At 34.1% G+C, this 27845-nt stretch overlaps 7 protein-coding genes across 7 annotated transcripts; 2 read left to right on the forward strand and 5 right to left on the reverse strand.

Moving 5' to 3' along the window:
• Window positions 1-575: 575 nt before the first annotated feature.
• Window positions 576-3365, reverse strand: Tsp_03135 (conserved hypothetical protein). The gene is made up of 9 exons (XM_003379427.1): window positions 3299-3365; window positions 3130-3224; window positions 2133-2171; window positions 1805-1902; window positions 1420-1552; window positions 1062-1088; window positions 933-965; window positions 711-723; window positions 576-607 (listed from the first exon to the last, which is right to left on the reverse strand). Exons 1-9 carry the CDS (start codon window positions 3363-3365, stop codon window positions 576-578), a joined length of 537 nt encoding a protein of 178 aa, XP_003379475.1.
• A 1997-nt stretch (window positions 3366-5362) lies between these two features.
• Window positions 5363-5922, forward strand: Tsp_03136 (hypothetical protein). Its single transcript, XM_003379428.1, has 2 exons — window positions 5363-5444; window positions 5504-5922. Exons 1-2 carry the CDS (start codon window positions 5363-5365, stop codon window positions 5920-5922), a joined length of 501 nt encoding a protein of 166 aa, XP_003379476.1.
• Window positions 5923-6622: 700 nt separating this feature from the next.
• On the reverse strand, window positions 6623-8771 carry Tsp_03137 (phospholipase D3 protein). The gene is made up of 9 exons (XM_003379429.1): window positions 8554-8771; window positions 8261-8441; window positions 8087-8201; window positions 7868-7953; window positions 7602-7790; window positions 7386-7525; window positions 7146-7311; window positions 6974-7076; window positions 6623-6804 (listed from the first exon to the last, which is right to left on the reverse strand). Exons 1-9 carry the CDS (start codon window positions 8769-8771, stop codon window positions 6623-6625), a joined length of 1380 nt encoding a protein of 459 aa, XP_003379477.1.
• A 1799-nt stretch (window positions 8772-10570) lies between these two features.
• Tsp_03138 (conserved hypothetical protein) lies at window positions 10571-11992 on the reverse strand. The gene is made up of 5 exons (XM_003379430.1): window positions 11928-11992; window positions 11221-11323; window positions 11005-11093; window positions 10721-10785; window positions 10571-10680 (listed from the first exon to the last, which is right to left on the reverse strand). Exons 1-5 carry the CDS (start codon window positions 11990-11992, stop codon window positions 10571-10573), a joined length of 432 nt encoding a protein of 143 aa, XP_003379478.1.
• A 7001-nt stretch (window positions 11993-18993) lies between these two features.
• Tsp_03139 (partitioning defective protein 6) lies at window positions 18994-20041 on the reverse strand. Its single transcript, XM_003379431.1, has 2 exons — window positions 19430-20041; window positions 18994-19344 (listed from the first exon to the last, which is right to left on the reverse strand). The coding sequence occupies exons 1-2, from the start codon at window positions 20039-20041 to the stop codon at window positions 18994-18996; spliced, it is 963 nt and encodes a 320-aa protein (XP_003379479.1).
• Window positions 20042-20356: 315 nt separating this feature from the next.
• On the reverse strand, window positions 20357-25092 carry Tsp_03140 (peptidase, S54 family). The gene is made up of 15 exons (XM_003379432.1): window positions 24922-25092; window positions 24599-24881; window positions 24029-24204; window positions 23794-23946; window positions 23513-23692; window positions 23295-23440; window positions 23084-23183; window positions 22778-22939; window positions 22621-22709; window positions 22495-22558; window positions 22345-22429; window positions 22096-22153; window positions 21481-22034; window positions 20776-21107; window positions 20357-20704 (listed from the first exon to the last, which is right to left on the reverse strand). Exons 1-15 carry the CDS (start codon window positions 25090-25092, stop codon window positions 20357-20359), a joined length of 2901 nt encoding a protein of 966 aa, XP_003379480.1.
• A 1283-nt stretch (window positions 25093-26375) lies between these two features.
• Tsp_03141 (conserved hypothetical protein) lies at window positions 26376-27785 on the forward strand. Its single transcript, XM_003379433.1, has 2 exons — window positions 26376-26389; window positions 27449-27785. Exons 1-2 carry the CDS (start codon window positions 26376-26378, stop codon window positions 27783-27785), a joined length of 351 nt encoding a protein of 116 aa, XP_003379481.1.
• The last annotated feature ends 60 nt before the right edge of the window (window positions 27786-27845 follow it).

Consider the following 27845-nt stretch of genomic DNA (forward strand, 5'->3'; position numbering starts at 1 on the left):
GCCTCAGGATATTTCTAAAAAAAGATGTGTCTTCAGGCTATGCTTCAAGATTATTTAAAAAAATATTTATCTCAGGCTACGCTTGCTACTACTCTCCGGCATTTCTCTAGAGATTTAAAAAATTAAGCCCCAGGCACCCCCGGAGGGTTGACCCTAGGCAGCGCCGTAAGTTAAGCGTGAGGGTGCCTAAAATTTTTAAAATATAGAGTTTGAATTTTCCCACCATCTCATCTCCTCTCTCCTATATCTCCCCCTCCAATTCATCCCCCCTTTCCTATTTTCCCCCTCCAATTCATTTCCCTCCTCCTACATCTCCCCCTCTCCTACATCTCCCCCTCTCCTACATCTCCCCTCTCCTACATCTCCCCCTCTCCTACATCTCCCCCTCCAACTCATCTCCCCCTCCAACTCATCTCCCCCTCCAACTCATCTCCCCTCTCCTACATCTCCCCCTCCAACTCATCTCCCCTCTCCTACATCTCCCCCTCTCCTACATCTCCCCCTCTCCAACTCATCTCCCTCTCCAACTCATCTCCCTCTCCAACTCATCTCCCTCTCCAACTCATCTCCTCCCTTTATACCAGTGCACTCTCTTCTCTTCCCTCGACTTAAAATTACCTACCTGAATTTCAATACTTACTGAAATACTTTTCAAATCTTTTCAATCAAGAATCGATGGAACTAGAATATTAACTGCAAAAAATACTTACCCAGACTTACCAACTAAAAAATCTTCACTGTAAAAAATACCTGTAAATTACCCGAAGTTAACCACGACAAGTTTTCAAACAAAGCAACGCGTTCCAAACAACTTGTTCATTCAGTCCCAAACTGTTTCGATTACTTTTCACCCATTGCAAAACAATTCACCTAAAATGTGTATAATTCAGAATACAAAAAGAAAACATAAATCGAATAGTAAAACAGCTTACAGGATTTTTGACATTTGACGAATAACGAGTAAACTGAAAGCTTCTCAATACATTATCTAAAACAGCCATATAAAACGTAATCCATACAAATAAGAGTGCATTTAATTAGAATTTTACTATTATACTTACCCGTGGTGATGCTAATTTCTCTAGAATCTTAAAATTTACGTATTAAATAAATCAAAGAAAGATAAAAAAAATAATTGTTTTATAATTATATATTGTCTTTGCTCCACCGTTAAAAGCTTGCAAGCATTTCCATCACCAAAATAGTTATTAATGATTAGTTATGAAAAAGCAATGACATGGCAAACAAACATTTTCGGAACAAAACATAATCATCATGCAGTTCTATCGGTTATAAATTATTTGTTATGTAACCATTTTATATTGGTTTATGTAATCATACATATTCATACAAGTGATACATGAAATGCTAAATATAATAACAATATAGTATTGTTTACATATTTTCATCAGCAAATACGGATACGTACGTAGGGAATGATAACTGCCCGCTGCGTTTTGAAACATTCAAAGAACGTTTCTCGTAGACTATTTGAATATAACAAATGACCTTTTTTGAAACTGCAGTAGATGCACTTTTGCATATCTGACATCTGAAAAAATAAAAAAATACCTTTAATATGCTATCTTAAATTCATTGCGTTTTCTACTTAATTTCCATAAGACGTATTATTAGTAGCATTCATTTTTAACTGACATGAATAGTGAAGTTCTAGTCATCTCAAAATAATAAAACACCTATTCATCATCTAAGAACAGATACCAATTAGTTCCCATTCACCATATTTGTGAGGTCATGCAAATGGCAAGCATATATGCGCATCACATTATCAAATTTGCCTTACCTTTTAATCACTGATGATATTGGAGAGGGGAATTCCAGTTCAGCACATGTGTTACCATGTCGAATATCCAAATGACTGATGATGATGGAAGAATTGTTCTGAAAAGTAATACAATGTTAAGGAAATTATGCAAATAGATAACTACTTTGCCTCTAGTAGAACAACATAACTTCCCGTCAGTAATACAATAATAACACAGAGTGAATAACTTTATTTAATAATGAAACTTATTAGCACAATCTATATCAACGTTGATAGACAAGTGCCTTGTTACTACTGATAAGACGAGTTTTAAAGAAAAGTTACTCTCCTATGCTAGAGAAACAACGTTTATGTAGCTATTCGACCAAAACAATCTGCACTGAAACTAAAAAATATTGTAAATAATAATTTTCCATCTCATGTCGTCTTAGTAGGAAAAAAATTTCAATTTGAAATAGGCAGCAATCCCAACCTATTAAAACAACTTGTTACCTTAGATGTGAAATTTCAAAAAATTCTATACACTGAATCCATTTTCAACAGTTTTATAGTTAATCAAAAATATCATATTAGTAAAATAATTGCCTTTTGAACGCTGATATCAATCTTATTCTTGGGTTGTTTCAAAGTGTGATGAAACATTCTGAAGAAATAATAATGAAGTAGACTGAAAAAATATATCTGGTTTATGGATGCCAGTCCGGTGTTCCAGTGGAAAAACAAATCCTCAGCCAGTGCATACCACTAACTTACAGCTGCATAAACTGAAGCATCTACACACATATGATAAAAAGAGAGCAGTCAGGAGATTCATGCAAATAGAAAGCACAGAATGTCTTTCTCACTTATGAAAGCATAAATATTAACTGTAGGAGAGAACTGCAGTTCAGAGCGTACCATCATGACCATACACTCAATAACTGACTATGAAACTGAAAATTAGTAAAGCAGCAGTAAGGAAATTATGCCAAAAGCAAAATAGACTACCTTAAGTCAAATAACCTAATTTTGAATTTGTAATAGCGTACAAATTTCATCAATTCATTATTTCAATGAACACTTCATAATTACATTTCGTATAGGATTATGAAAATTATTATTAACGTGCAAATTTATTTATTTGACATCATCAATATAAAACATCCTTGTGCTCGTTTCAATGGATATACATCAATTTATATAATTACCAATGAAGATTAGCAACTAGTGTTAACTACATTTGTTTATTATTTTCCACTACATTTATATCATATATTTATTTAAACCATGCAGAATATCAGCTATTTCGCTTATAACAATAATTTCATCCTAACTAAACACAATTTACTTTTTATCTAATAAACCGTCGTTAAAACATTGCAATACTGACATGTTGCAAAATATAAAAGATATGACAGTACACCCAACTGAATCCTCTTGGTCTTCATATTCGCAAAAACTGAAGAAAATTTCTTACACATCTATATTCCACTGCCAATACATCAAGTAGAAAGAACAACTACCCTAATATACTTCTTACAGACAATTCGAATTTATTTATTTCACGAGTACAATTATATCTTACATGAATTATTGACATTTATTTATGCAGACTATTCATCCATATGATATAAATATTTTTTCAATTATTATTTTCACTTTCAGCAATGTACAATGTGAATAATGGGCAAAGTTCAAAAATGGGCCTTGCAAATCATTAAATTTCACATCTTTAATGAACAATTCTGAATATGCAAAAGAAAATAAATTTAAATATAAAGTCGCTAAATTAAATATACGATATTAATGTGTGATTTTAATATTTGAATGAACTGTAAACATCATAAATTATGCAGATCATCTTGTATTTGTAAAAATTGAGAAATTGTGCTGCTCTAGAAAACTTTAGATGTAACGATAAATTCAATTGCTTGCAAAAGAAGACAAAATGCAAAAACATTCCCCCAGTATGTTGAGCAGACAAAACGCAACAACACCCGTAATTAGAATTTAAGAAATCTAATTCAAAAAACACACATGAATTTACACAAATCTCATAAATAAACAACAGCCATAAAATTGAACGGCAGAAAACAAAGCTGGACTAAGAAATAAAAGAAAAACAGTAAAAAACAAAATTGAAAATAAAACAAGCTTACCACTTCAGCCACAGACGACCGGCGATGACATGAGTGCTGTTGGTAAACATCACTAACATCATCATCATATTCTTTCTTCACTGATTGTTACATTATACCAATAAAGCGTTTATTTCTCTAATTTCAACCGACAACGTCGACTATATTTACCTAAAATTAATTCCCGTCACCAACAAATAATAAAACAAATATTAGTTCTTTGTCTGTTTCATTTTCAAAATGTTTATTTTGCTTACTATTACACTGTCTAGAAGAATATTATGCAAATTAAAAGAGAAATACCATCATTAATTCACTTGCTCCAGTATAAGAATCGCGATAAACATCTGAAAGACAGCATTCTCTCAATGGATAATAAATCACTCGTAATTGTAGCGAATATTTTTCATATGCCACTAGCTATTCAGGTTACCACGGTTTTCCCGTTTCAAAATATTTTTGAAGAAAATTGCTTTACAGTAAAAGAAAATCAAGTATTATTTTACTGTAATGAGTAGCTCATTCTGAAAATTCTGTACAAAGATGCCAGTCATGCTATCTGTTGTTGTTGTTGTTCGTTAATTTGAAGACGTAAATCAGAAATAAAATCTTCATTTCTTTGAAAATTAATAAAATTTCCAGGATATGGAATTGGATTGCAGTTTAAGCAGTGCTTTTCAGTTTGCTGTGAAATGAATGTCCACGGCAACAGAAATGACTATAATTGAATTACAAATAACCATGGTAGTTTATTTTTAATGAATGCATTACACTAACAATACCGCAAGCAAGAGCATGCTTATTCCATGTATTAATATTTTCTACGGAATTAGCAGAATTTGAGAATTAAAAGTGCTATTGTTAGAGTACGTGAAATTAATTAGTTGCTATGACTGCTGCAACAGAAATCAAATCACGTTAAACTTTTTTTCGAAAAAAATACCACTAGTTCCGGAGACAGTGAGCAAATATGTTAGGAAGAAAAATAAACACCGGCATCAGTGATGCTTAATGGAAATAAATGAAATGAAATGCAAAAAACACTAAGCACTGAGAAATCAATCATTTAGGAAGCCATTCAGCAACAAGCTTGTTCTCTATTGTTATTCACATGTGAATAAGCAAAGTAGTGGTTTTAGGAACACTGAATTGTTGAACGAGAAAAGTGAATCCAGCCAGTCATGTCAACAACAACATGCTCCGTGACGCGCATAGCTGACAAAAAAAACAATGCATTAAATTGAAAAAGCGATATGCTTTTCTTGTAATGATGGTTTTGCATTATTATAATTATTATTTTCATTTTCAAACCAGACAGACAGTCAACCGTCTTCATTGTAAAATTATACATTTTTTGAAAATAAACATAGTCGCACGTCACATCACCTTAATTAAAAAAACAGTAGAAAATTTATAAGCGATCCGAGGAAATTGCTATCGAATTGCACACCATTTCACCATGATCAGAACTTTGCTTTTCCTTTTCGCTTCTCTGTCCGTTTTGGAGACTACCAGTTCATGCGGCTCGCTTCCAGCTAACGGTAATAATTGATTCAATCTTCAATTCCTTATTGTTTCACTTTTCTCATTTTCAATTTAGATGAACTACAAACAATCAGACGGTTTACCAGTGGAAATGATAATCAACTATCAACAGCAACTACAATTTCCGGTTACAGCGATAATGGTGTTGTAGGCCGGTGGGCAAAAGCTCAACAATCCGCGTGCCCATATTTGAGACCAATTCGTGGCCTGACAGGACCTGGTGGTTTCCACCTCTACGTGATGGATGATGCGTTGTATAATCAACGAAGAAATGAAGGCTACAGTGACATGGGAACTGTAGGCTACGGTGTCACTGGAGTTGGTGTTTGCAATGCGAGTGTACCTATATACCAATTTCGCAAAGCTGGTGCGACATTCGTGCATCAAGTAACACAGAGTCAGCTATCAACTTATTTACCGCAACGAAACGGTTGGATTTGGGAAGGCATTTCTTTCGCTATTTTTGCTGCTTGAATAAATAAATATCTGACGACCGACAGATACCAGTAGTAGCTACGTTCTACATTTCAACAACAAACTGAATCATTTTCACAAGTAATAATAAATTGTGAAAGGTCACTAACCGTGATAAATTTTTTTCTATACTGTTCATGCCCATATATGAGATTTAAAATGAATTATTATTTAAAAGTGAAATTTTCTTAATTTTGAAGAGAAGAAAAATTGAAAACTAATTTCAATTTACAAAATATAATTTTTTGAAAATGCTCACCCCCTAATATCTGCGCAGTGAACATATTTGGACGCGATTGATCAAGCACACAGCAGAGGCGGTTGATTATCTCGAATCAAAACGAACTTATCAAACAAAATCAGAGAACACTGTTGACAAAAGAAATCACGTCAAAACCATTGGAATATTGCTTGGGGCTGTTTTTACTGAAAGCAGTTAACAAATGATGATCGATTATGAACGAGCTGTGAAATAAATGACAGGCAATTTTCACTCACTGCACGCTTCGTTCTCAAAAGCTTCACCTCGTCGTAATAGAAGATACAATTTACAAAATGTGTTGTTCAACAAAAGATGATCGTAATAACCAAGTACGAGCCAAGAACAAGTGCAATAATAAAAGTAGTAAGTGACAGTAGCAGATAATATAATCGAGGGGAAATATGGAAAATAAAATACCCCTGGATAGTCTTTTCCCAATTACAGCACAAACTCTTTCAAGTCGGAAGCAAAGGATGAATTCCAATCGCGGTCGAATAATTCCTGCAACTGACGAACAACTGAAACGTCCAATGAATTTTCTTCACTAATATTAGTCTGCCGAATCACCATTGCTGCACCAGCAGTGTTTAAAAAATAATCGCCAACCCAGTTTGAAGTTCCTGAAACATTTACACACTCGTACAATTCGCTCAGTCAAATGAAACTCTTTCAAACATCATTTTTCCTGACATCATTATGCAAAATATTACATTACAGAGTTTCCAATTATCTTTTTCACGATTTGAAGCACTGATGTGAAATAAAAAAAATCGAAAGCTGCTTGCTCACCGATATAAGCCGTATCCTCTGTTATCATATATTTATTATGATTCACCCGAGAGTAAGGAATCTTCGCTTGTTTTTCACTGTAAGTAGGTACAACAAAAATTTTCTAAACAATATATAACATAATAAAAGATGAAGCAAAACATTATACACATATGTAAATATACTTATTTACAATTAAGATACGATCCGGCGCCAGACCGGCCCCAAAAGCAGCCAAAGAATTCAAAAATGCAAACATTGACGGCTTCGTGTGATTCCATTGACTTATCAAAAGTTTCACTTTCACTTTTCGATTGAATGCTGCAGCTCGAATTGCATTATCAATTCTTGGCCAGAACCTAAAAACGTATAAAGTTATTTCATGAAGGAAAATAAAAGCAAAACTAAAACTGAAGCTTTTTCATCTATTTACCAAGGGTATTTCACGTATTCAACCATCGGCAAATAGTCCATCACAGCAACATGAACGAAATCCGTCGCTTTGTCTATAACGTTTATCAGTGCATCGATGTCTTTTTCACGATGACGAGGGCAAAACGCTTCAGGAGAGCTCTTAAACAGATGCTCAGTTTTTCTTTGCTACAACTGCATGCAGCGAACTGCGTTAATTACGTACAGAAAAGTACACGTCACTAGGAATGCCGTTAAGATTGATTCGCATCGGACTGGAACTGTTGAAAAACGTTGAAAACTTAGCTGGCCAAGTTTTCGGCAAACCAGTGCCCGGCTTGCCCATATACCAGTAAACTTGGAAAATTTTATCCAAATCACGTGCAAGACAACTGCAATTGTACACTGCCACGCCCAACTCCTTCACCTGCGCAAAATGATAAGATTAAGTAAGATTTTCAATTAAATTTCAACGCAGTGTTACAGAAATACAAAACCAAATACTTGCGTCAACGCTCTCCAGTCCATGTTCGCTGAGCCGATGTAAAAATGTTCCTCGTCAATAATCCACAGTTTAGTATGCAGTACCCCTGAACCGAACCATTTGGAAAAATTCAAACTGCGAATCTCAGCCAATCCTATGAACAAAAAGCAAAGAAGCACGAATAAATAAATAATAAATAACGTCGTAACGAGGAATAACTAATCGTGTCTGAATTATACCTTGCTTGTCCAGAAGCTCAGATTCTCGGACCGACTGCTCATCGCCCAAATTCTGCGCTATTGAAATTTTACGCTTGCGACCCACCTTTTCCAAAAGATTAAACAAATCCGTTCCCTAAATCACATTTTTCATCAACTGCACACGATGCACTGGTGACAGCGTAGGCAGCACACTTGAGCATCAGAATCATCGGCCAGCATATCTTTGGCACGAAGACTCCAATAAAACGCGCCAATGTGAACGGAATTTTCAGATATTGCAAGCAACTCTCGCCAAGTGTCATACGTACTTTCGACAAAAGACAAATTCACCGCAAACTGCATACCCATGGGAATGCTTTCGACCAAAGATATTCTAAACAACGACAACAACAAAATAATGAATCGAATCAAAGTAAACCAGTGCTAATATTAATAACGTTGAATGTACATTTATTTATTTATGCGCTGCTTTTACATATACATACCGACAATTTTGTTGGCTGCAAAGTTGCTTCTCTTCTTTCAAAATGACAACATCTTCGATATAATCTTCGTTCAACAATGAAAACATGATCACCATGGCGATGAAGATGACAATTATCGTAATAGGCAAGCATGATGGCTTTAAGCAATTTTTATGGCACCTTGACGATCTGTCCTCCAGCGTTGCGGCTTTTTTCAGCTGAACATCGAACAGATCCATTTCCAAATTGGTCAAATCGGGCCTGCCATCCCGAGTCTGAAACAGCATCAACAACAACAAGCATAATAAAGTCAATACAACGATAACAATGCTCACTGATAAAGAAAATTATCATATAAGAGGTATATATGATAATTAAATCAAACAATATTTGAAGAGGTGTTTGAAAGAAAGCTTTTCCTACTTGTCCACTCAATCGGTTGTTGATAATAATCAATCTGACCGCCAGCGTTGGTTAGCAAAACGGCAATAAAATGCGTTAAGGTATGTTTGCATAGCAAAGACGCAAAAGTAACCGCGTGTATAAATTTAATCGCAACATCTGAAAGCATGCTTCACGTGAAAAGCAAACATTCCAATTCAGAAACCGCTCCGCGGTGACACGTACTAAAATAAACTGCTAATGGGGATGAAAATGCAAGCGAAATGTTCTAATGGAAAAATGACGTCTAAAGAATAATGCAACTCAGGCAAGGCAAAAAAATATCCAACAATTCGTATTCATTAATGATCACCATTGAACTTTGGCAACGCACATTGTCAACACATTTTTCATTACATCAGATGAATATATAATTAGCTGTTTAAAAAACAGAAGAAGAAGAAGAAGAAGAGAGAAAAATGACTGCCAAAATAATCGTGTTTGTTTGATCATTAATCATTATCAGTACAATACATACGTTCTAACAATACACTAACATTGAATAATTAAAAACATAACATTTCATATTATATTGGGAAATAAAAGATTTTTTCCTTCCAATATGCGCTATATATTGCATGGTCTTTATAGTGATATATGGTTTACACTAATAAGTGAGAAGTAAAATAAAGGTTGAAAGAAAAGAAAGCAACACTTAGCATGATAATTTTAATACTCAGAGTACTGTGACCATTTTCTCACATTGTTAGCTATACATTAGTGGAAATGTAATTGTTCGAACATAATGCCAAAATGACCCGTTCACTTGTCTCATTAATGCCGAATAAGCGAACCAGTATGCTCGATTTGTTCATTTCGTTTGACAAAAAAGACTTTAGCAATAAATTCAAAAATTGCTTCACATCAACTTAACACAACAAAATTGCTTCTCAACTGGTTGTTCAATCATCACCACTGCAAAAAGCTCACACTGAACAATAATAATTGAACAATTTGCTTTTCAAAGTAAATGCAACATAAACAAGCTGCCAAAGCGGATGATGATGATGATGATGATGACAGAGCTGGATTTTTGATTAAGCGATGAAAAAAGAAAATCAAATGGAAAATTTATTAATGTTGAACAAAACTGGTGAACTTTTTTTGTAACATTAATTATTACAACTGAGCATAATAAAAAGGTCGAAGACATTATTACAAAAAACAAATTCTGACCTGTAAAAGTTCAATTTTCAAAAAAATATATGAATATTAATTATTAAAAAGGAATAATAAATAAAGTTGATATGGAAAATAATTAATAAAACTTAAGCAATCAACAAAAAGTGAAGGAACTTGATGATGATGATGATGATAATCATAATAATAATAACAATAATCACCATCATAAATAATAAAGTAAGAAATGAAAAAAAAGATAGATTCACTTGTTCAATCCCCACCTGGTGGTATGCGGATATTGGCAATGACCAAACGGTTCCTGTAGAGGATGTTTTCGAGCTTGTCGACCAGCTTCGAATTCGAACCATGTTCAGAGTATATGAGCCGCAATGTCCAAACTAAACCAAAGTACAACTAACGGACTCTCCCCTCAGTTCTATTGCCAAATTCCGGTCTACAGTAAAACTGGAGCAAATTATCGTCCAAGCAACTTTGCTCGTTCTATTTGACCGTCTAATACAGCAGCGGTCGCTTGCGGGCTATTAGACGAAATATCAACGTCAACACTGACCTTATACGTTGACGCTTTTTACATACATACATACATACATACATACATACTTACTTACTACTAGCTTTGCTTTGCCGAGGTCAACAAAAGAAAATACACAATATACTACATCTGCATATCTGTACACGTAAGAACATAAAATTCCTAATTTTCATTAATACTACCCAGACGTGTGCACTTACGGATATTTGAATAATAAATAATTAAAAATTATTACATACAACAAACCAAAGATAAAATCATCCAAGTGCAATTATTTCAATGCAAACTGCAACAGTCCATTACCTACCTCTCCCCGTACAAGTGTACTACTGCCCATTTGGACTGTTGTGCATCACGTGGCCACAAGGACGTGCGTAGCAAAAATGAGAAAAAAAACAATTTCAAGCGATTCCAAACATTCACCACCTACTCGCATCCCACTAGCCTTTAACAGACAAAAACCTACTTTACAAATGTATCCACCAACGCGTTATAAAAAATATATGAATAAATAAAACAATCAAATCAACAAACAGATAGGGATGAACTGAAATTTTTTCTTCTTTTCAAACCACTGGTGCTGAAAAGTTTGCAACAGAATCGAACCCAAATTGGATTAAGCATAAGCGACGCATTGTATGATTTGTTTTTCCAAGCCACTTTTCACCAACCAATCTCAGGCAAAACAAAATGAAAACGAAAAAAAAAGGGAAACTTTTTGTATGCAATTCATTTCAAGCAGAAGAAAAAATTCCAATTTCACAGTACAGTAATAATAAATACAACGAAAAATGCTTCAGATTCCATTCAAATCAAATCAACTATAGGATGGACATATTCCATATCATCAAAAAACGGCTTGATTTAAACAAGTCGATGATGACTAGAATTCGGACATAATTTCAAAAACTTCAATGCAAAAAAATCACGCTTCGTTTACTACTTTTGCACAAAAGTCAGAAAAAGAAGCATTAATTCTATCGATATTATTTTCTACATTTCTTTCTTTCTTCGAATTAAATATTAACATTCACATCAACAAACAGAAATATATAATCGCAATCTGTAATCAGTAATAATAATTACTATTATTATTATTATTATTACTGCATATTCAATATCAGGTCAACGATGACAAAATTTAGACGTCAAATTTGTTTCTGAAAACTGTCAATAGAGCTAACTGTCAAAACAGTGCAATTCACTTCAAAAGATTTTTTCAGTTCTAATTTTTAAAAAATTTTTATTCTAAAAATTAAACTTCTATCAATAATTCAACTCTATTTTGCCTAAGCGATTTACTTGCATGCATATGCGATGCGATTTACCCTCGGTTGAACCCATAAAAAAATAATCATGTTCAAAAATTATTTTCACTTTGAATGTTTTCCTCATCTTAGTGTTTCATTCACTTCTTCGAATATCAATCGCAAACAACACTAACAATCACACATATATGCATATAGCGAGATATGCAAAATATTTGGAAATAAATAAATGAACAACAGAATATAAAATACTCGAGAATATCATCCATTGTACTAAACTGACAATCGGGAGGAGATAAAAAAATTAAGCAAATTTCAAAAGTTTTACTATTCAATGTTTTTTTTGTTTTTGGAATAAGCGCCGATTTTGTATTTTAACAATAAGCTGCAGAAACAACAACAATAATAATAAGATCGTTAATGCAGATGTTATTTATAGCAAAGGCGAACAAAACATCCATATTCTTCTGATGACAAAAAGACAAATGACACTCCCATTGTTTATTCATACATTTCTATTCGGATAGTTTTAAAAATATATCAACATGCAACAGGCAGACAATAATAAGTTAACCATCTAGCCGACCGAAGCTGATCGCTATCACTTCCTTTCTTCAAAGTATTCAAGTTTATTAGCACATGTGTTGATAATGCGCCTCATAAACTGAAAACCCATTTTTTCTTTCATCAAAAGAAATAAATCTTTCAATTAACACAAACAATTCAACTAATAACCTAAACCGAACAAATTATATTTTTAAATAAAGAAATTCCATTTCAACTAAATTTCAATTCGTATATATGCACACACGAACACATTTATATAGATATATAGAATGAAAATCAATATCATCGGCAAATCTAGATTACATTATATTATATTATATTATATTATTTCAACAATTTCATTACAAATGTCTCCTGAACAGTATGAACTAATTTTAATAACAATTTCATGAACAATACCAATTAAAATGGTTTCATACTTCAAAATCGATGAACACGTCCTGAATTTTAAATGATTAACAGTTCTTTTAAAATAGCAAAGAATATCTATTTCCTTAATTATGTTTAAGCTTAAAACTTTCTGTATGGCACTATACAACTTCACTGTATGGGTAAGTGCAAAAAACATTTGACAGTCGGAGATAATGAAACAAGATATTCACCGAAACGCTTTTCTACCCCAAACGCAAGAATACACATGAATGAATCACGCGCTCCATGCATATGGGGCTAGTGTTGCAAGCTAATTTCCTCATCACAATTCATTTCAATTTGCAACATAACAACATATGATCAATAATGACAACAAACGAGCTGCTGTTTTGTTGACTGAAAAAGAAATTCATAAAAGCATTTTCAAACTGTGAATGCAAATGCAAAATGACCTAAGAGAAATAATGCAAAGTTAATCATTCAACTCATTAAGACACAAAGTTAACACAAATAAATTAATCGTCTTCAAAATTAGAATAATCAATCACTAAATGACCAACTTTTATGTCATATTTATGCCTTATTTTTGGTCAACTGAGAACACAACAGTACCTATCATTTCCATGTATCAGATTCGGAAAAAATTATATTTAAAAGCTGCTTTGAAGAAAAGACAAAAGAAAAGCAGGTTCAACTCGCATTTTACAAACGTACCTCAGCCACAAAGAATGCCATGCAAAAAAGAGCTTGCAGAATTGAAGTTGAAATTCAAAAATCCACAATCAACTTTACACCCTATCCAATGAAGGCAACAATAAATAGCATGTCGAACCTGCTTGGCAGAGTATCAATTTTGAATTTATACTATTGTATAATTTCATTTTATGAACAGCAAATGCGACTGATGCATTCAGTATGAACAATAGGTGAAACCCAGATGCAACAGCAATAATTCCAAATCCGATTCTGATAATTGAAAACAAAGCCACTGAACATGCCACATGCAATTGAAATTGAAAATTCAATTCCTTTTAAAATTTACTTCAAGTTTTCAATTGCCCCATCACTTCGATTCCAATCAACAGGCAAGCAGGCTTCAGAACTACTAACTGTACGCGTTTTCAGTGCAATTGAGAGTTGAACAACACACACACACACACACACACACACACACATACACACAATAGGAAATGATTTGCGCAAAACTGATCTGAGAATGACATATGCACTTCTCAACATTAAAATTTTAATGTTAAAAAAATATTTTTCAAATTCTAAATTGACTAAAACAATCAACAGCCTAGTAATAACTGACAAACTCTTGCTGCATTCTCCTATGAAAATTCAAACATCTTGACAATCAGACAAACAACTGCTTCACAAGACGTATCATCTTAAAAAAGCAGACAACCGTGAAGAACACCATTAAAAAAATTTTTCCTTTTTTTCTAAAACAAATTTGACATTCTCAAAAAGAAACTTATTCATAATAATAAATATCACATATTATTTTTCTTTTATCAAACCTATGACAACTCCTTAGAAATTTAAATAGACAAGAATCGAATTTCCCCGTCAGTAACAACTAGGCCTGGATTTATGAAATTGCTTAATTTATGCCTGAGTGATTCAAGTGTGAACAAATCAGTTGAAAATAATAAATTCACTTGATAACATTAATGAACATCTTCTACTTAAAATATCACATTTTAACCAATTTTACACCATTATTATTATTATTATCATATCATTTACTTTCAATTACATCAGTAATCAAAAATTGAAAACAGCAATTCTTTTCGATAAAATTCCTTACAAATTTGACATACTCTCCGCCTTTTATGTCATATTAATTAACTTTTTCATAAAAACAATATAAAATATAAAAATATTGAATATATTATTTCTGTTCAATACATACACACTCTACTAGTACAGGGAAAACAATTCGATTCACAAGTGAAAACGATTTTCGATCAAAATCGACTTCATCAATTTTCATCACTCATTTCCGAAATTATTATCATTCCAATATGTTCAAACAATGATAAAAAATGGTTAAAAATTAATATAAAATTTCAAACTGAAAAAAAAATACTTTAACATGATCAATATTATTAGCAACTTTCTAATCATTCAAAATACCTATAAAATAACAAAAAAGAACTGCAAATACTGATCATATTTCTGATAACAAAACAAAATTGAATTCTCTGAAGTTTGTACTGATAATAAATTCAACACACAATATTATTCCAACACAGCTGTCGATCAGATTCTTTTAATACTGTAATGATTGTATAAAAACAATTCAATCTTTGCTAAAATTATTCACTTCTTCCGCCTACAAAATTGACAACTTTGATATTAATAATTGAAATTATTTCAAAGTAAAAATTGTGAATTTTTCTGTTTCACCAAATATTAAACTGTGCATTGTGGAAAACACCAATCATGCTGCTGGTTGGAAAGCATAACAATATTGGTCAGCTATTGTACAATTTAAATTTGCTTGAAAAGTCAGTTTAAAAACATTATCGATTCTCTGCACTGAGAGTTTTAAAAATTCACGAGGTTCGTGAATAGCAAATTTTCAATAGCTTCGCAATTGACAAACTTTTCAACATTACAACTGATACAGATTACCTACCGTATACCGCACTACAACTGAATTGCACCAAACAAACTAAACTAAACTAAATCAAAAAAGAATAATAAACTGGAAAAAATAACTCTTAAATAAATTCTTCTTTCATCATTAAGAATAATTGGTTGTGAAATAAGAGGAAGAATTGTCGTAAGAAAACACAAAATTTTACACTTGAACAACAATTTGAGAATCCTCTCCTCAGATTTTACTAAATGAAAACAGAAAAAGAAAACATCCTTCTGTTTAGCCAATGAAAGAGAATAAATATGCGACAGATCTGTTGTTAGAGTTTGAAAAGCCAAAAATTACAATAACCGCAAGTTGGTACTGACAAAGAAGCAAAGACAACGACAGAAGAAGTGTTGCCAGTAGAACACATTGAAATTGAAATTAAAAAAACTTTTCTTTTTCTTTTTAAATCATAAATTTACATCTCTGGGCTACTTACTTGCATGGTTCAAGTGAATGATTCACCACTGGCTAGCATGAAATGCTCGTAAGCAATGTCGACGTACAGCGATGTAAGTAAGTTAAACAAAATCAGCCGCTGTTGATTCAACAAAACCTTCCTACGTTTAACATGCAAATCATTTTTCATTTCAACTATTCCATTTTGCTGTACTCAATTGTGGAAACTCGATTCTTCTCTTCCATGTTCTTCAAGCAAAATGATGCACAATTTCAATATACTGTACATATATACGTAGTTATACTCAACATACAAAGAAAACAGAAGAAAGGCGAAAATATCGTTGTCGGTCAATGCTTGCTTCTGTTATTGTCTATCTTACATATGCAGAAGATGATTTTCAAAAGAGCTGAACAAAACGCAAAACAAAAAACCCATTTCCAAGTAGCAGAATAGGATTTCATAAAATTGCAATCAAAAATTTTCCCATAAAACAATCATCACATGAAATTGTTGAACAGCAAACCAATTGGGCAAACAAAAAGAAGGCAACTGAAAATTCAAACAACAAGCATCAACTGCAATTGCAGAATCAAGTTTTCTACTGCTAGTAATATACGTATATATATTTATGTGAAACCTGTTGCCTTTCGGCTCCAATCAAGCTTAGGACAAGAAATTTGCAAAAATGACGACAGAAATTCAATGCAGTCAAAGAAAAACTGCACCAAAATTATACTGCCCTTTTCTGTGCTCAAAAAAATAAAAGAAATTAACAATTCTAATTATCTTTTATAATTTGCCCCTTCAATTCATCTCATCTCATCTTTCTCATTTTTCTACGTTAAAACAGCATAAATATTCCATTTATATTTGCCCCATTCATTTTGGCCAATGACAAAAGAAAACAAAATAAATAATTACAATTCACCTCATACATAAATAAATAAAAATGATATAAAGCATTCACACTGACGCACGCTTATCAAAAATGTGGAATTCATTTATGAAACCAAAAATACAAGAAATGAAAAAGTTTCAACTTATCGATTAAGCGCTAAAGTCAATCAATCCGTCTCACCTGGCCCAAAGATATCATCTATCTACAGATGATCGTCTCTGTCCAACGACAACTTCGATTCCAATTCGACAACGTTTTTAAAAGTTCAAAATCAAATTCATTGTCGAAAATCGACAACTATAAATGCAAATATTAATAGAAAAAAGAGAAATAAAAAATTATGAAAAATCATAAAAGAAAATAGAAAAAACAGTAATTTCAAAAACAAAAGATACGCACAACACCACAAGCATTTAGCACTGGAATCGCTGACTGGATAGAAAATTCTGGCTTAAACAAAAATTTCTGATATAAAGCAATAAAAGGCCGAATCGTCTTGCCAGAGCGGGAGGAAAAGCAAAACGCGTTGCTACTTCTAATCTTTCACATTCGGATGTCTTTTTATGATCAGGAACTGAATTTAAAAGTAGCAAAATCGTTAAAATTGATGAATCAATTTCCCTCAAATGAAATCGTCACTTCAAACCGACTTTTACAGCTTCAAATTTCGATGAAATGAAACCACCAAAAAACATTTCACATTACAGGGGTGTGTTCTTGAAAAGAATATCCGTTCTATGGATGATGATGATACATTCGTTAAAAGCTGCATGAACAACAACAGCAGCAGCAGCAGCAGCAATTTTTGGAAAAAAGCCTCCGTTGGAGCTCTCCGGCGGAACAAAACAAACATACGCATTATAGAAAAAAATACACTAAAGCAGAAACTGAAGCACATCAACAACAACACTTTCTTCAGCTGGTATAACTTATCAATTTTCACTTTGATTGGTTTAATTAAAATGGATAAAATTACATATATAAATAACTGCTTGTAAACAGAACAATTTAACGAATGGAACTTTTCACCAACAAAAAATGCATAAAGATGTTTTATAATTTTTATCATTTTTTACATATAGCAGATATATATAATACTTAAATGTTTAAAGAAACCAATTCTTCAAAAAATAAAAAAATTTTTGGTTAAAACTATTCAATATTAAACTGACATGCGATATAACTGCATGGAAAACTAATGTAAGAAAACTGAAATAAATAAAAACACTTAATTACTGAACTATAATTACCCATTTCAAACAATTGTGCATTCATTGAAAAAGACTTTGAAAACATAAAACTGACGACGACAATTTAAATAAAACAAACAAGCATAATTCAAATTGTTCAAAAGCAATCTTACCTGCTGCATTCGATGCAAATTTGTTGTCCACAATGGGCTAATAAACGAACATACTTTTTTGTTTGTTAAAAAATAATGCTAAACTTCTGACCAAATAAATCTATTAGCCATTACCGCTGAAGCAGACTCTAAAAATGAAAAAAACTATAGACGAATTAAATATAAAAAAGCAACAACTCGTTCAGCTTACTCGTTATTATTGTTCACATTACAGCAGATGATGTAATGATGATGATTTTGACGTAATCACAGCGGACCAACATTTTCATCGGTCGACGCGTACAGGCAATCACTGCATTTCTTCCAATAAGAAAACAAAATCAATAAAATATATCAATCCATCGAATAATAATGATAATAACCAAATGACAAACACTGTCATGTATATGCAAATAATAAACAATATGGCAATAAAAATTTTTTAATGATAAGACAAGGCAATAAGAAATGTAATAATCACAATAATAATAATAATAAAATAGAGGCAAGTGAGTTTCAAAAATTAATTTCATAACTGTTAAATGATAACAATACAAATCATAATAGTAATGATAATAGAATCTGATTTTAAGTATACAATTTCTCCGGTATGAACACCATTGCATTCATATAAGGCCACAGAAAGGACGCAACAAAATAAAAAAATAGAACAAAAAAATGTAAATAACATTATCAGTTGTGCTGCATTTGCTTCCTCATATATATGCTTAAAAGAAAATATGATTTAAAATATATTAAAAAAAGAGGTGCTGTGCTGTCTTTTTGTATTTTTTGAAAAAATCAAGTTGCAAACAGCACATATTGCAAGACGAGATTCATTGGCCTGAGGTAAGCAAGTCCTTCACCTCATCTTCTTGGTCTTCTTCGTCGCTGTCGTTCGAGGCATAAACACTGCTGCTCCTTGCCTCGGATTCACGAGACATTGCTGAACCACGATTTTTCGCGCACCGAGCTAACGTCAGACGTTGATCGGCCGGTCGAACGGTGATGATCAAATTGCTTGCATTGGCAATCATCATATCCGTCACCTGGTCAAGTGTCTTGCCAGCAACTTCGATACCGTTCACTTCCAACACCTCGTCATTCGGAGCCAACAAGCCTGTACTCTCAGCAATGCCCCCGGCTGCTAAACGACTAATAAAAATGCCAGGCATTTTCAGCAAACCCTAAATCAAAAAAGAAAACAAAACATATATACATGCGCATGCATGATATATATATATATATATGTATACAAATGGATAATTCAACCTGAGAAGTAACACGGACACTGGTTCCTTCACGAATGTAAAAACCAAGCGGCTTTTCACTCCCATGCTTGCAAAGGCGCACTCGACGATGACACTCGGGCACAACGTCGACGTCGATTATAGCCGACACTTGCCGAAAATCTTGAGGCAAGCTGATGTCGTAGCTCCGGTCCAAGGTCGTGGAACCGGCTAAAAATCGGCTTATTCGATTTCGCTTCTTCAAGCTGTCCGTTCCGTAGCCGTAACGCTCGGCCAGGCTTTCGCCTTTGCGCTGAATCAGCAGACGCAACAATGGTCGAGCCGTTTCCAACGCTTTGCGATAATTTTCGTCGTTGTTGATCGGCAGTAGATCACCATGCGGATCGTTATAGCAAAGTGTGAAAGGGATCTCTTCCAGCTTGTGCAACTGTTCAACCAGCTTGTGGAACTGCTCAAAAGATCCAGCGGAAACTGAATCGACAGAAAAGCGACGAAATTCCGCGTCGAACTTGCTTTTCACTTCCACCAACAAGGCACAAGGCGTAATGTTGTCATTGCTAACAGCAACAGCTTCAGGTGTTGCTGTTGCAACGGGCAAATTTTGCAAACTCTCTGGCGATGATGGTAAAGCCATGTTCTATTTTTCAAGCAAAAAAATATATGTATAGTAATCGCCTTTCTACAACTCTACAACTGCATCGTTTTGCCGGTAAACGTTTTTCGTCCACATCACTGAAGAAAAAATATCAAAAAACCAATCTGAAAAAAAGCGGTAAAATTATCACAATCAACAATAATTATGAACATTAACAATCCGCATATATTGAACAAAAAATGCAAGAAATACATAACACAGGTAGATCAACCTGAATTAAACATTACAAAAGCAGATAATTTGAAAAGAAAACAATAAACCGCTTTATTCTATTGTTCATCTTTCAGTTTATAATCATTGATACTGATCGTAATTTTTCGTAATATCGTGCTCTTCACTGTTCGGATCAATAGTCAATGGTTCATCATTCACATCCAACAATGGCACGTCTGAAGTGGCCAGAGATGTGTCAGCTTGGAACTGCTGCCGGCCGGTCAGTTTGGCTGTGCTCATTTGACCGCCCACTGATTTTGAACCAATTTTTTTGGTCGCTTCGTCATAAGATCGCTTCCAAGCAAGGAACAGTTCCAACGTAACTGGCGTACCTTTCTTTTGTTCGCAATTACCGACTTCGACTTTATTACCGCTTTCAGCCGACGCTTGTGCATTACGCAGCTGTTCGCATAAATCGTACAAACGTGCCTGCACATCAAACAGAATGCAACAATTGCAATAACAACAGCAAGCAAAATTTCAAATTACAGTATACAAACCTTCAAAGTGTCGACCAGTGTGTAAATCATCATCGTGCCGAAATTCTGCTTGACGACGTTTTCTAAACACGTTTGGATCTGGTCGACCATAGCTGACGTGACGTTGCTGGACCAGGAATCAATCCGAAATATAGGCGCCTCCTGTTCAGGATATTTGGATGTGTATTCAAACCATATAATACATTCAACCTTCACGGCTTGACATTGAAATTGGTCAGTTGTGACCGCCTCGACTGGAATGTGAAATTTGGCCGGATAATTTTCATCATCAAAAATCAATTCATCTAAATAAATCATTCGCAACACTTCCAACTCCTCTGCTTGAGTACTTTCTGGATCCATATTCTATTCATAAGTTTCTTATTTATCTCTGTTTCTAAATAAAACATCTAGCACAAACAAAAAACAAATAAAACGGAACAACTATTCAACAACATTCACACACAGATATCTCATTTGCTGCATAAACATCTACTGCATGCACAGAGAACAGAGGAAAATATTCAACCATTTAATCAAGTACAGTAATTTATAAATACAATAATAGACAACAGTAATGAAAACTACCATTAAAGCTTAAAAATCCACTAGTGTAACTGAGAAAAACATGACGCAGTGATAAATGGATATATGCAAGTGCAAGTGTAAAAAATGAGGTAGAAAATTCCGATTGGATTTACAACGGATGCAAGTTTAATTCCAGACCACGATTGTCGCAAAGATGATCCGTAAATGGTATGCAATTAAAGTAGACACAATTGTCGCATGACCAAAGTGGATTGACGTAAAACAGAATCACTAAAACGCCAAGAAGACCAATGCAAATTGTCAGTGATGAAGCAACAATTATAATTCGCTTGCGTCGACCGTTTTCGTCGAACTGAATGTATGGGAAAAGCGCAAGTGATAGCAAAAGACCAAAAACAAAACCAAAAGCGTGTGCATAATTGTCAATCCAAGGCAGCAGGCCAAGAATGAACAAAAAAACAATAAAAGCTAATAGTTGACCAAGCGCCTTCCAAGGTCGGGCGATCATCTCCCATGAATAGACCACATCCACAACTAGCCCAGCCAACAAACCAAATTGACTGCCAGCTGGACCTACTTCCGCTTGGTAAGGTACAAAGACAGCCGAACCTAGGTATCCACCTACCCCGCTGATCATATAAATAACAGCCACGCGGCTCCAGCCCACTAGCTTTTCCAAATCGCGCAGCAAAAAATATTGTATAACAACTGTTATGAAGCAATGGATTATCCTAAAAATATTTCTTTTTTTCTACATATTCTACATTTCTGCGTTAGCTGAAGAACACTAACCCTGCGTGCAAAAACAAAGGAATGATTAAACGTGAAAATTGGTCAGGTTGATCCGGATCTAAAAATGGTATCATTCCACAGACTTCCCCTAGGCAAGAAACCTAAACGGAGACATCTTTACAAAGTTATTAACAATTTTCTACCTGATGAAACAAAAATCTTTGTATACTTGTGAACAAAGCGTCGCTTCTTCGTGAAAATAGCCTTTAACAAAGTCACAATATTCTCTTGTAGTTATTCGACACTCACCCTGGATACCAATACAACAAGGACGTCCTGTTGTTTTGCAACCAATGTGCTTGTATTCCTTTACATCTGTCCATTCAGAACAAATCTACATACGAATTCATAAATATGTATTATTAAAAAATGTTTTTTTCTCACAACAGCCAAACTTACTGGCCATTTGCTAATATCATCTGGCCATTCAAATGGACTTATCGATGCCGGCTTGGTACATGTTCTATAAGGATTTGAAAGTAATTACAGATGTACCAATCATACAATGGAATTTACAAAACTCACCTCGGATCCTGACCGCAAACGACTCTACTCCTTTGTTCAACACTACTTCGATTGTATTTTTCCCACTGATACCAGTTAGCCAAAAGTTTCTGGATTTAGATGAATCGCAAAAAGATAACAATAAATTTCTCTCTTTCATCAGCAATTCAAAACTCACTGGACACTGATCCTCTGTAGTTTGCACACAGCCCATACCATCGTCGAATATACAACAGCCAGTTGTATTTTCCATACGACGATTCTTTTCAATCACTGAATAAACGTTTAAATCTCGACGCATGCACGGCGCATACTTTGCTCCAAGATGCACCAAATCTGCCTAACAATAAAAACAACAAACTAATAATAAACTTGAATTCCAAACCAACTGCTATACAAAGCGTGGGCCAATCAAAAAATTTTCTTGCTCAAAATATGCAACATGCTCCAAAACTAATGAACTTTGCAAAACCAAAGCGCTGACGTGAGTACGCCAAAACCCAACTGGCCCAATGCCATATGTCGATATGGAAATAAGCGTGACCAAAATTTGCACAGTCGTCACCCAAAATGTAAAATAAGGTCTAAAAATTATGTAAAGTAATAGAAATACTAAAATAGAAGAAAAAAAAATTTCGCTATCCAACAAACAAAATCGAATTTCCCCAAATTATATTAGCAGCAGCAAAAATTACCTGCAGTCATCAAAATCGTCCAACTGTTGGACAACTTGCGGGCTCAGTTCCGAACGCCTACGGAGACTACGTCCCAGAAACCTACCAACTACACCTTCACCAAATTTACGCCGCTTTCCTTTCTTACTTACAAAACGAGAAAACAGCTAAGCAAAAAGCATATACTTTTTAATTACAACACTAAGTGCACAAGATGATTACAACTGTGTACATTTTACCCCACTCCAGAAACCTCGCTTTGGACACGTTCGCGTCAGAGGATGCAGCAGAGATGCTCTTTGTTGAAACGACGCAGGAACTACCGGCTTCCTAGCAGTAGGCACCGATTCTTCTTCATTAATGACCATTTTAATATCATCCGAAATATACGCTGGCTTCGAATCAATCTCTTCTTCAGTCTAAAGGTAAGAAGAATGGAAACAAGCACAGCATTACATAAACATACAACAGTGACACCGTATCACTACATAGTAATTAATTAATTAATTAATTAACTTACCAATGGCAAAAACACTGGTTTCCCTCGTAGTGGGTGAACAGCATGAGAAACTTTAGCAAATTTCAGTGGAAAAGTATCATTCAATTTCTGAGTTGCCGAAACAGTACACGGGACAAAGTCAAAAAATACTTCATCCTGAAGTGGCGACTCATCCTTAAAATACATTTTATTCTATCCTGATTTTGACAAAAAATGAAATAAAATAAAATAATATATAAAGAACACTCGCTTTTACAAACTGACTGTCGATCTTGGCACTATCATGAGGTTCCGTTAAAAAGGAACTTCGATTGCCCAATTCAGATTCTTCTCTTATTGTTGCCATTGGTACTGAGTCTGGTGTAGCAATGAGATCGGGAGTTGACTGACCGACCACACCTGTAGCATCCTCGTCAAATACTGAATCATCGCCTACCAAACTAGTAGGACAAAAGCTGCGTGAATAGCGTCTATTCCGCCTTGTAGAGCGCCCATGGCTCAAAGAGCCAGTCTAAATATATTTTTAAAAATCATTTTCCTAAAATTATCAATATTCTAATAATAATCAATTTATAACACAACTCAAAGACGTCTCTAAAAAATTACAAAGCTTTTGAAATAATATTTATAAAAACAAAAAATTACAAACATAATACAAAGAACAAAGAAACAACAGAAAACTCCAAGTTTCAAATCAATACCACTAAAAATAATTCATATTTCTTCAAATATATACAAAAGTAAAAAAAAAACTACAGTAATACATTACATTGCAAAATACAGTATTTGATGAGAAAAATAAAGTTGGACAAAGAAAAACGCTAACCCACGCGAATGACGCAAAACTGCATTGCCGAGTCATTGTTTACAATTGTAGCTGGATGACTCACTCGTATAAGAGAAGAAAATCTGTCCCAGGCCAGCTTGGCAACACTATCTCGCCTACGCAGCACTCGAACTTTTGACGCTCGACTGTCCATGGAAAAGCTGCGACCGAGGCTGAACTGTGCCGATTGTAGTCGTGGTATTGCCAATGGATCTCGAACTCGCATACTTGGAGCAGAAATCTGCCCATCGATCTGACAACAACACAAAATCAAACACAAAAACTGTCAAAATATTAAATAAAAAACGAACAAATCAACTCACCGTTTCAAACTGTCCCAATTTGCTTTCACGAATGCCACCATACCTCCTTGAGCAATGTCGAATTCTACGATTAGTCCATTTCTGCATGGAAGAATCAGCGACAGGTGCTATTCCAAAATAATTTGCTGCATTTATAGACAATTGCCTAAAAACAAAAACAACAGTTTGCATTGATAAATTATTTTAAAACAATAATAAATTCTCAATAAGTACCAATAAAATGAAAATATATTCATTTAAAGCATTTTATATTCACAATCTGCTTATGGATATAAACAATGAGATGATGTCAACAGTAGTGAAAAACTTTAAACTACCTTTTCAAACTGTCAACAGCTGCCGATGGTCGCGGAGCGGACGGATAAACCGGCTGATCGTCTGGTGCTGACAAGCTTTTACCCAAATTCAGGCGTTTCAATTTAGGAACCGTTGCTGCTTTAGAAGCCAAATCTGTACTGCAGCAGCTGTCCATCACTTCTTCAGGCAGCTCTTTCTAATCTTGTTATGTTGTTTTCTCAAAACTGTATATTATTAAATAACTTTCAACATTTTGAGAAAAACTGCATCAAAGACTTTCAGTATTTACAATTTTTCACGTATTTATATATAATCTTGCCTTTTACAAACGCTCTGACACAGCTCAGACGAAAAAGCGGAAAAGCGCCTGTCTTTATTTCCTTCACCCAAAGTGCCCAGTACTTTTACGGTAATAATTGATGATGAGGTAAAGTAAGTACAGTAATACCTCAAATATGTTAAAATTGATAAAATTCTGATCATATAAAATATAAAAAGTAGCGCATTTTTAAATATTGGAATATTATTATTATTATTATCATGAAAAGGTAACTTTTTTTATTAAACTTATTTTCATGCAAAAGTTCTTTTCAGAATATCGTGCAAGCGCAATAAACAGCGATTCGACAGAAGCTGGTTGAAAGAATTTGTGGCACTGAAAAATAAAATTATTTATTTAATGTTATATAATAATGATAATCACATAATATTATATTTATAAAATTAATGGAAGTTGGTGAAGCATGGCTATTGCTGATCGGGTCTAGTTCAACTCGCCATGATTATCTGCTTGTGGCATAACTTTACATCGTAGGTTTATTAGCTGAGCATCTTTCTACTGCATTACTTTATCAATATTTGCATTCAAAGGCGTTCATACGTCTAATCCATAGGGGGAGAAAGGGGGGAGGGGAGGGATGGATATAGTACCAATAAGATTTATCATGGACATGCATTATTATGCATGACAGTATGACGAGGAACAAAACAGTGGCGTTTTATCAAGTAAACAAAACTGGAATCTCAATCACGTGATATCAAAAACTTGAAAATTAATAATTTTAATTGCATTGCAAAAGAACGACACGTTTCGATTCCTTTTGAAACTGAACTTGTCTATTGCGCGGTCAATATGGATGGAAAAATCAGAATGAAGAATGTACACATTGGTGTAAGTCGGTTCAGTCGTTCTTCAACAGGGACCCGTAAATACGTACCTTCAGGCATAATGGAATAATGGACTTATTCTTTAATTAAATAATGGAGCAAATAAATCTTATTGCGTGTCTTAGTTTGTCGAGGCTTTGTTGAGTTGAGAGTTTGAAAAATTCACTGTAAAACCTGACAGATCAAGCGGCGAGTTGATCCATTCTAGCATCAGAAGCGCAAAAGAGAAAACTGAACGCCGCAAAACTAAAACCAAGACAGAATCACGAAAGGTGTTTTGTGTCGACTGGAAGGCAAAAATAGAAATGAGTGTTGAACAATCAATCCGATTGCACATTCGACCCGTGAAATTCTCTCGGTGGGACGGTCGTCGAATTTTAATCATTTCTTATGCACTGTGATTGCTTTCAAATCAGTTTAAAAGCAGCGGTTTTCCGATTCGCAATAATTTCTTTTAAAAAAAATTAATGAAAATTATAAAATTAAAAAGCAATCTCTGAAAATTTCACATAATCGAAATCGACTTTCGCTCTTTACAATTTAAAAATTTTCCAACAATGATGCATTGCATATTATTACAGTTCAATAGTGTTACCATCCTTTGGGTATTGTGCCGTCTGTGTATTGTTTTTTGCGTGTGTTGTTGTTTGCATCGTTTATTCCTAGCTGAATAGAGCATTTGCTTGGTTAAATAAAAAAAAATGACTGACTTATCAATAAAAATTGTCAACGTTACAATAGGGGTAGTACTTGAAAATCACATTTTAACTTTTCTAAGTGTAAATCGGTGTTTTATGAATTAAGTGTAGTTGATTGTGCTGGTGGACTACTGTAATTGAATTGGTACAGTGGATTGAATCTGTATTGCGATGAGCAGCAAGTGGTAAAAGACTAAAGTACAAGTGGAAATTGGTCAATGCAAATTTGTGAGCTTGTCGTTCGTCGTTACTGGTGGCTCGGAGAATTGTTTTCTGCTTTTAGTGGCACATCTGCAATCAGAACGGTTGATCTGTTCAACAAATGGCCAATTAGAAGGTAAAAGTCGATTATTATATTCTTTCAGAAGATTTTGGAAGAAAACTGTTTTGGAAAAACTGGCAACCGTGTACAAAAGTGGTTGGATCATTACTGTGAACGATGAAGGCCACTGGCAGTTGAATTTTCGAGGCCAGGTAATTTATTTTTACATTTATGTTTTGATATACATTTACTTTAATTTTTTGGAACAATATCTTGTTAGACATTTTTATCGCTTTCAAGATGTGAAAATTTCATTTTATTGCTTGTCCATCGAAAGATATGCTATTTCATTGATTGATGCACAGTGTCGTTCAACGCGCTTTCTTATTGGACCTTCAATTCGTCGTCTTGTTGGTTTTCCTTATCTAATTGCTCATTGATTCAAACTTTTCAGTTGTGATTAGCTGCAATATTTTTCATTTCATGATCAAATATACCAT

The sequence above is a fragment of the Trichinella spiralis genome, assembly GCF_000181795.1.
Source record: "Trichinella spiralis strain ISS 195 chromosome Unknown Scfld2, whole genome shotgun sequence".
Lineage (NCBI taxonomy): Eukaryota > Metazoa > Nematoda > Enoplea > Trichinellida > Trichinellidae > Trichinella > Trichinella spiralis.

Coding starts and splice junctions, on each gene's coding strand:
- Tsp_03135 (XM_003379427.1), bottom strand. CDS start 3,365: ATGTCAATAATTCATGTAAGATATAATTGTACTCGTGAAATAAATAAA. Junction 2,172..3,129: donor ATTGCAATGTTTTAACGACG/GTTTATTAGATA, acceptor AATATTTTTTAG/TTTCAGTGCAGATTGTTTTG. Junction 1,089..1,419: donor CATTCCCTACGTACGTATCC/GTATTTGCTGAT, acceptor GTAAATTTTAAG/ATTCTAGAGAAATTAGCATC.
- Tsp_03136 (XM_003379428.1), top strand. CDS start 5,363: ATGATCAGAACTTTGCTTTTCCTTTTCGCTTCTCTGTCCGTTTTGGAG. Junction 5,445..5,503: donor CGGCTCGCTTCCAGCTAACG/GTAATAATTGAT, acceptor TTTTCAATTTAG/ATGAACTACAAACAATCAGA.
- Tsp_03137 (XM_003379429.1), bottom strand. CDS start 8,771: ATGGATCTGTTCGATGTTCAGCTGAAAAAAGCCGCAACGCTGGAGGAC. Junction 8,202..8,260: donor CCGATGATTCTGATGCTCAA/GTGTGCTGCCTA, acceptor AATGTGATTTAG/GGAACGGATTTGTTTAATCT. Junction 7,312..7,385: donor GAATACGTGAAATACCCTTG/GTAAATAGATGA, acceptor ATACGTTTTTAG/GTTCTGGCCAAGAATTGATA.
- Tsp_03138 (XM_003379430.1), bottom strand. CDS start 11,992: ATGGGTTCAACCGAGGGTAAATCGCATCGCATATGCATGCAAGTAAAT. Junction 10,786..11,004: donor ACGCACGTCCTTGTGGCCAC/GTGATGCACAAC, acceptor TTACGTGTACAG/ATATGCAGATGTAGTATATT. Junction 10,681..10,720: donor CAAAGCAAAGCTAGTAGTAA/GTAAGTATGTAT, acceptor GTATGTAAAAAG/CGTCAACGTATAAGGTCAGT.
- Tsp_03139 (XM_003379431.1), bottom strand. CDS start 20,041: ATGGCTTTACCATCATCGCCAGAGAGTTTGCAAAATTTGCCCGTTGCA. Junction 19,345..19,429: donor GTGTCCGTGTTACTTCTCAG/GTTGAATTATCC, acceptor TTTTTGATTTAG/GGTTTGCTGAAAATGCCTGG.
- Tsp_03140 (XM_003379432.1), bottom strand. CDS start 25,092: ATGCAAACTGTTGTTTTTGTTTTTAGGCAATTGTCTATAAATGCAGCA. Junction 22,559..22,620: donor GTTTGCGGTCAGGATCCGAG/GTGAGTTTTGTA, acceptor AAATCCTTATAG/AACATGTACCAAGCCGGCAT. Junction 21,108..21,480: donor TCATCTTTGCGACAATCGTG/GTCTGGAATTAA, acceptor ATATGGATCCAG/AAAGTACTCAAGCAGAGGAG.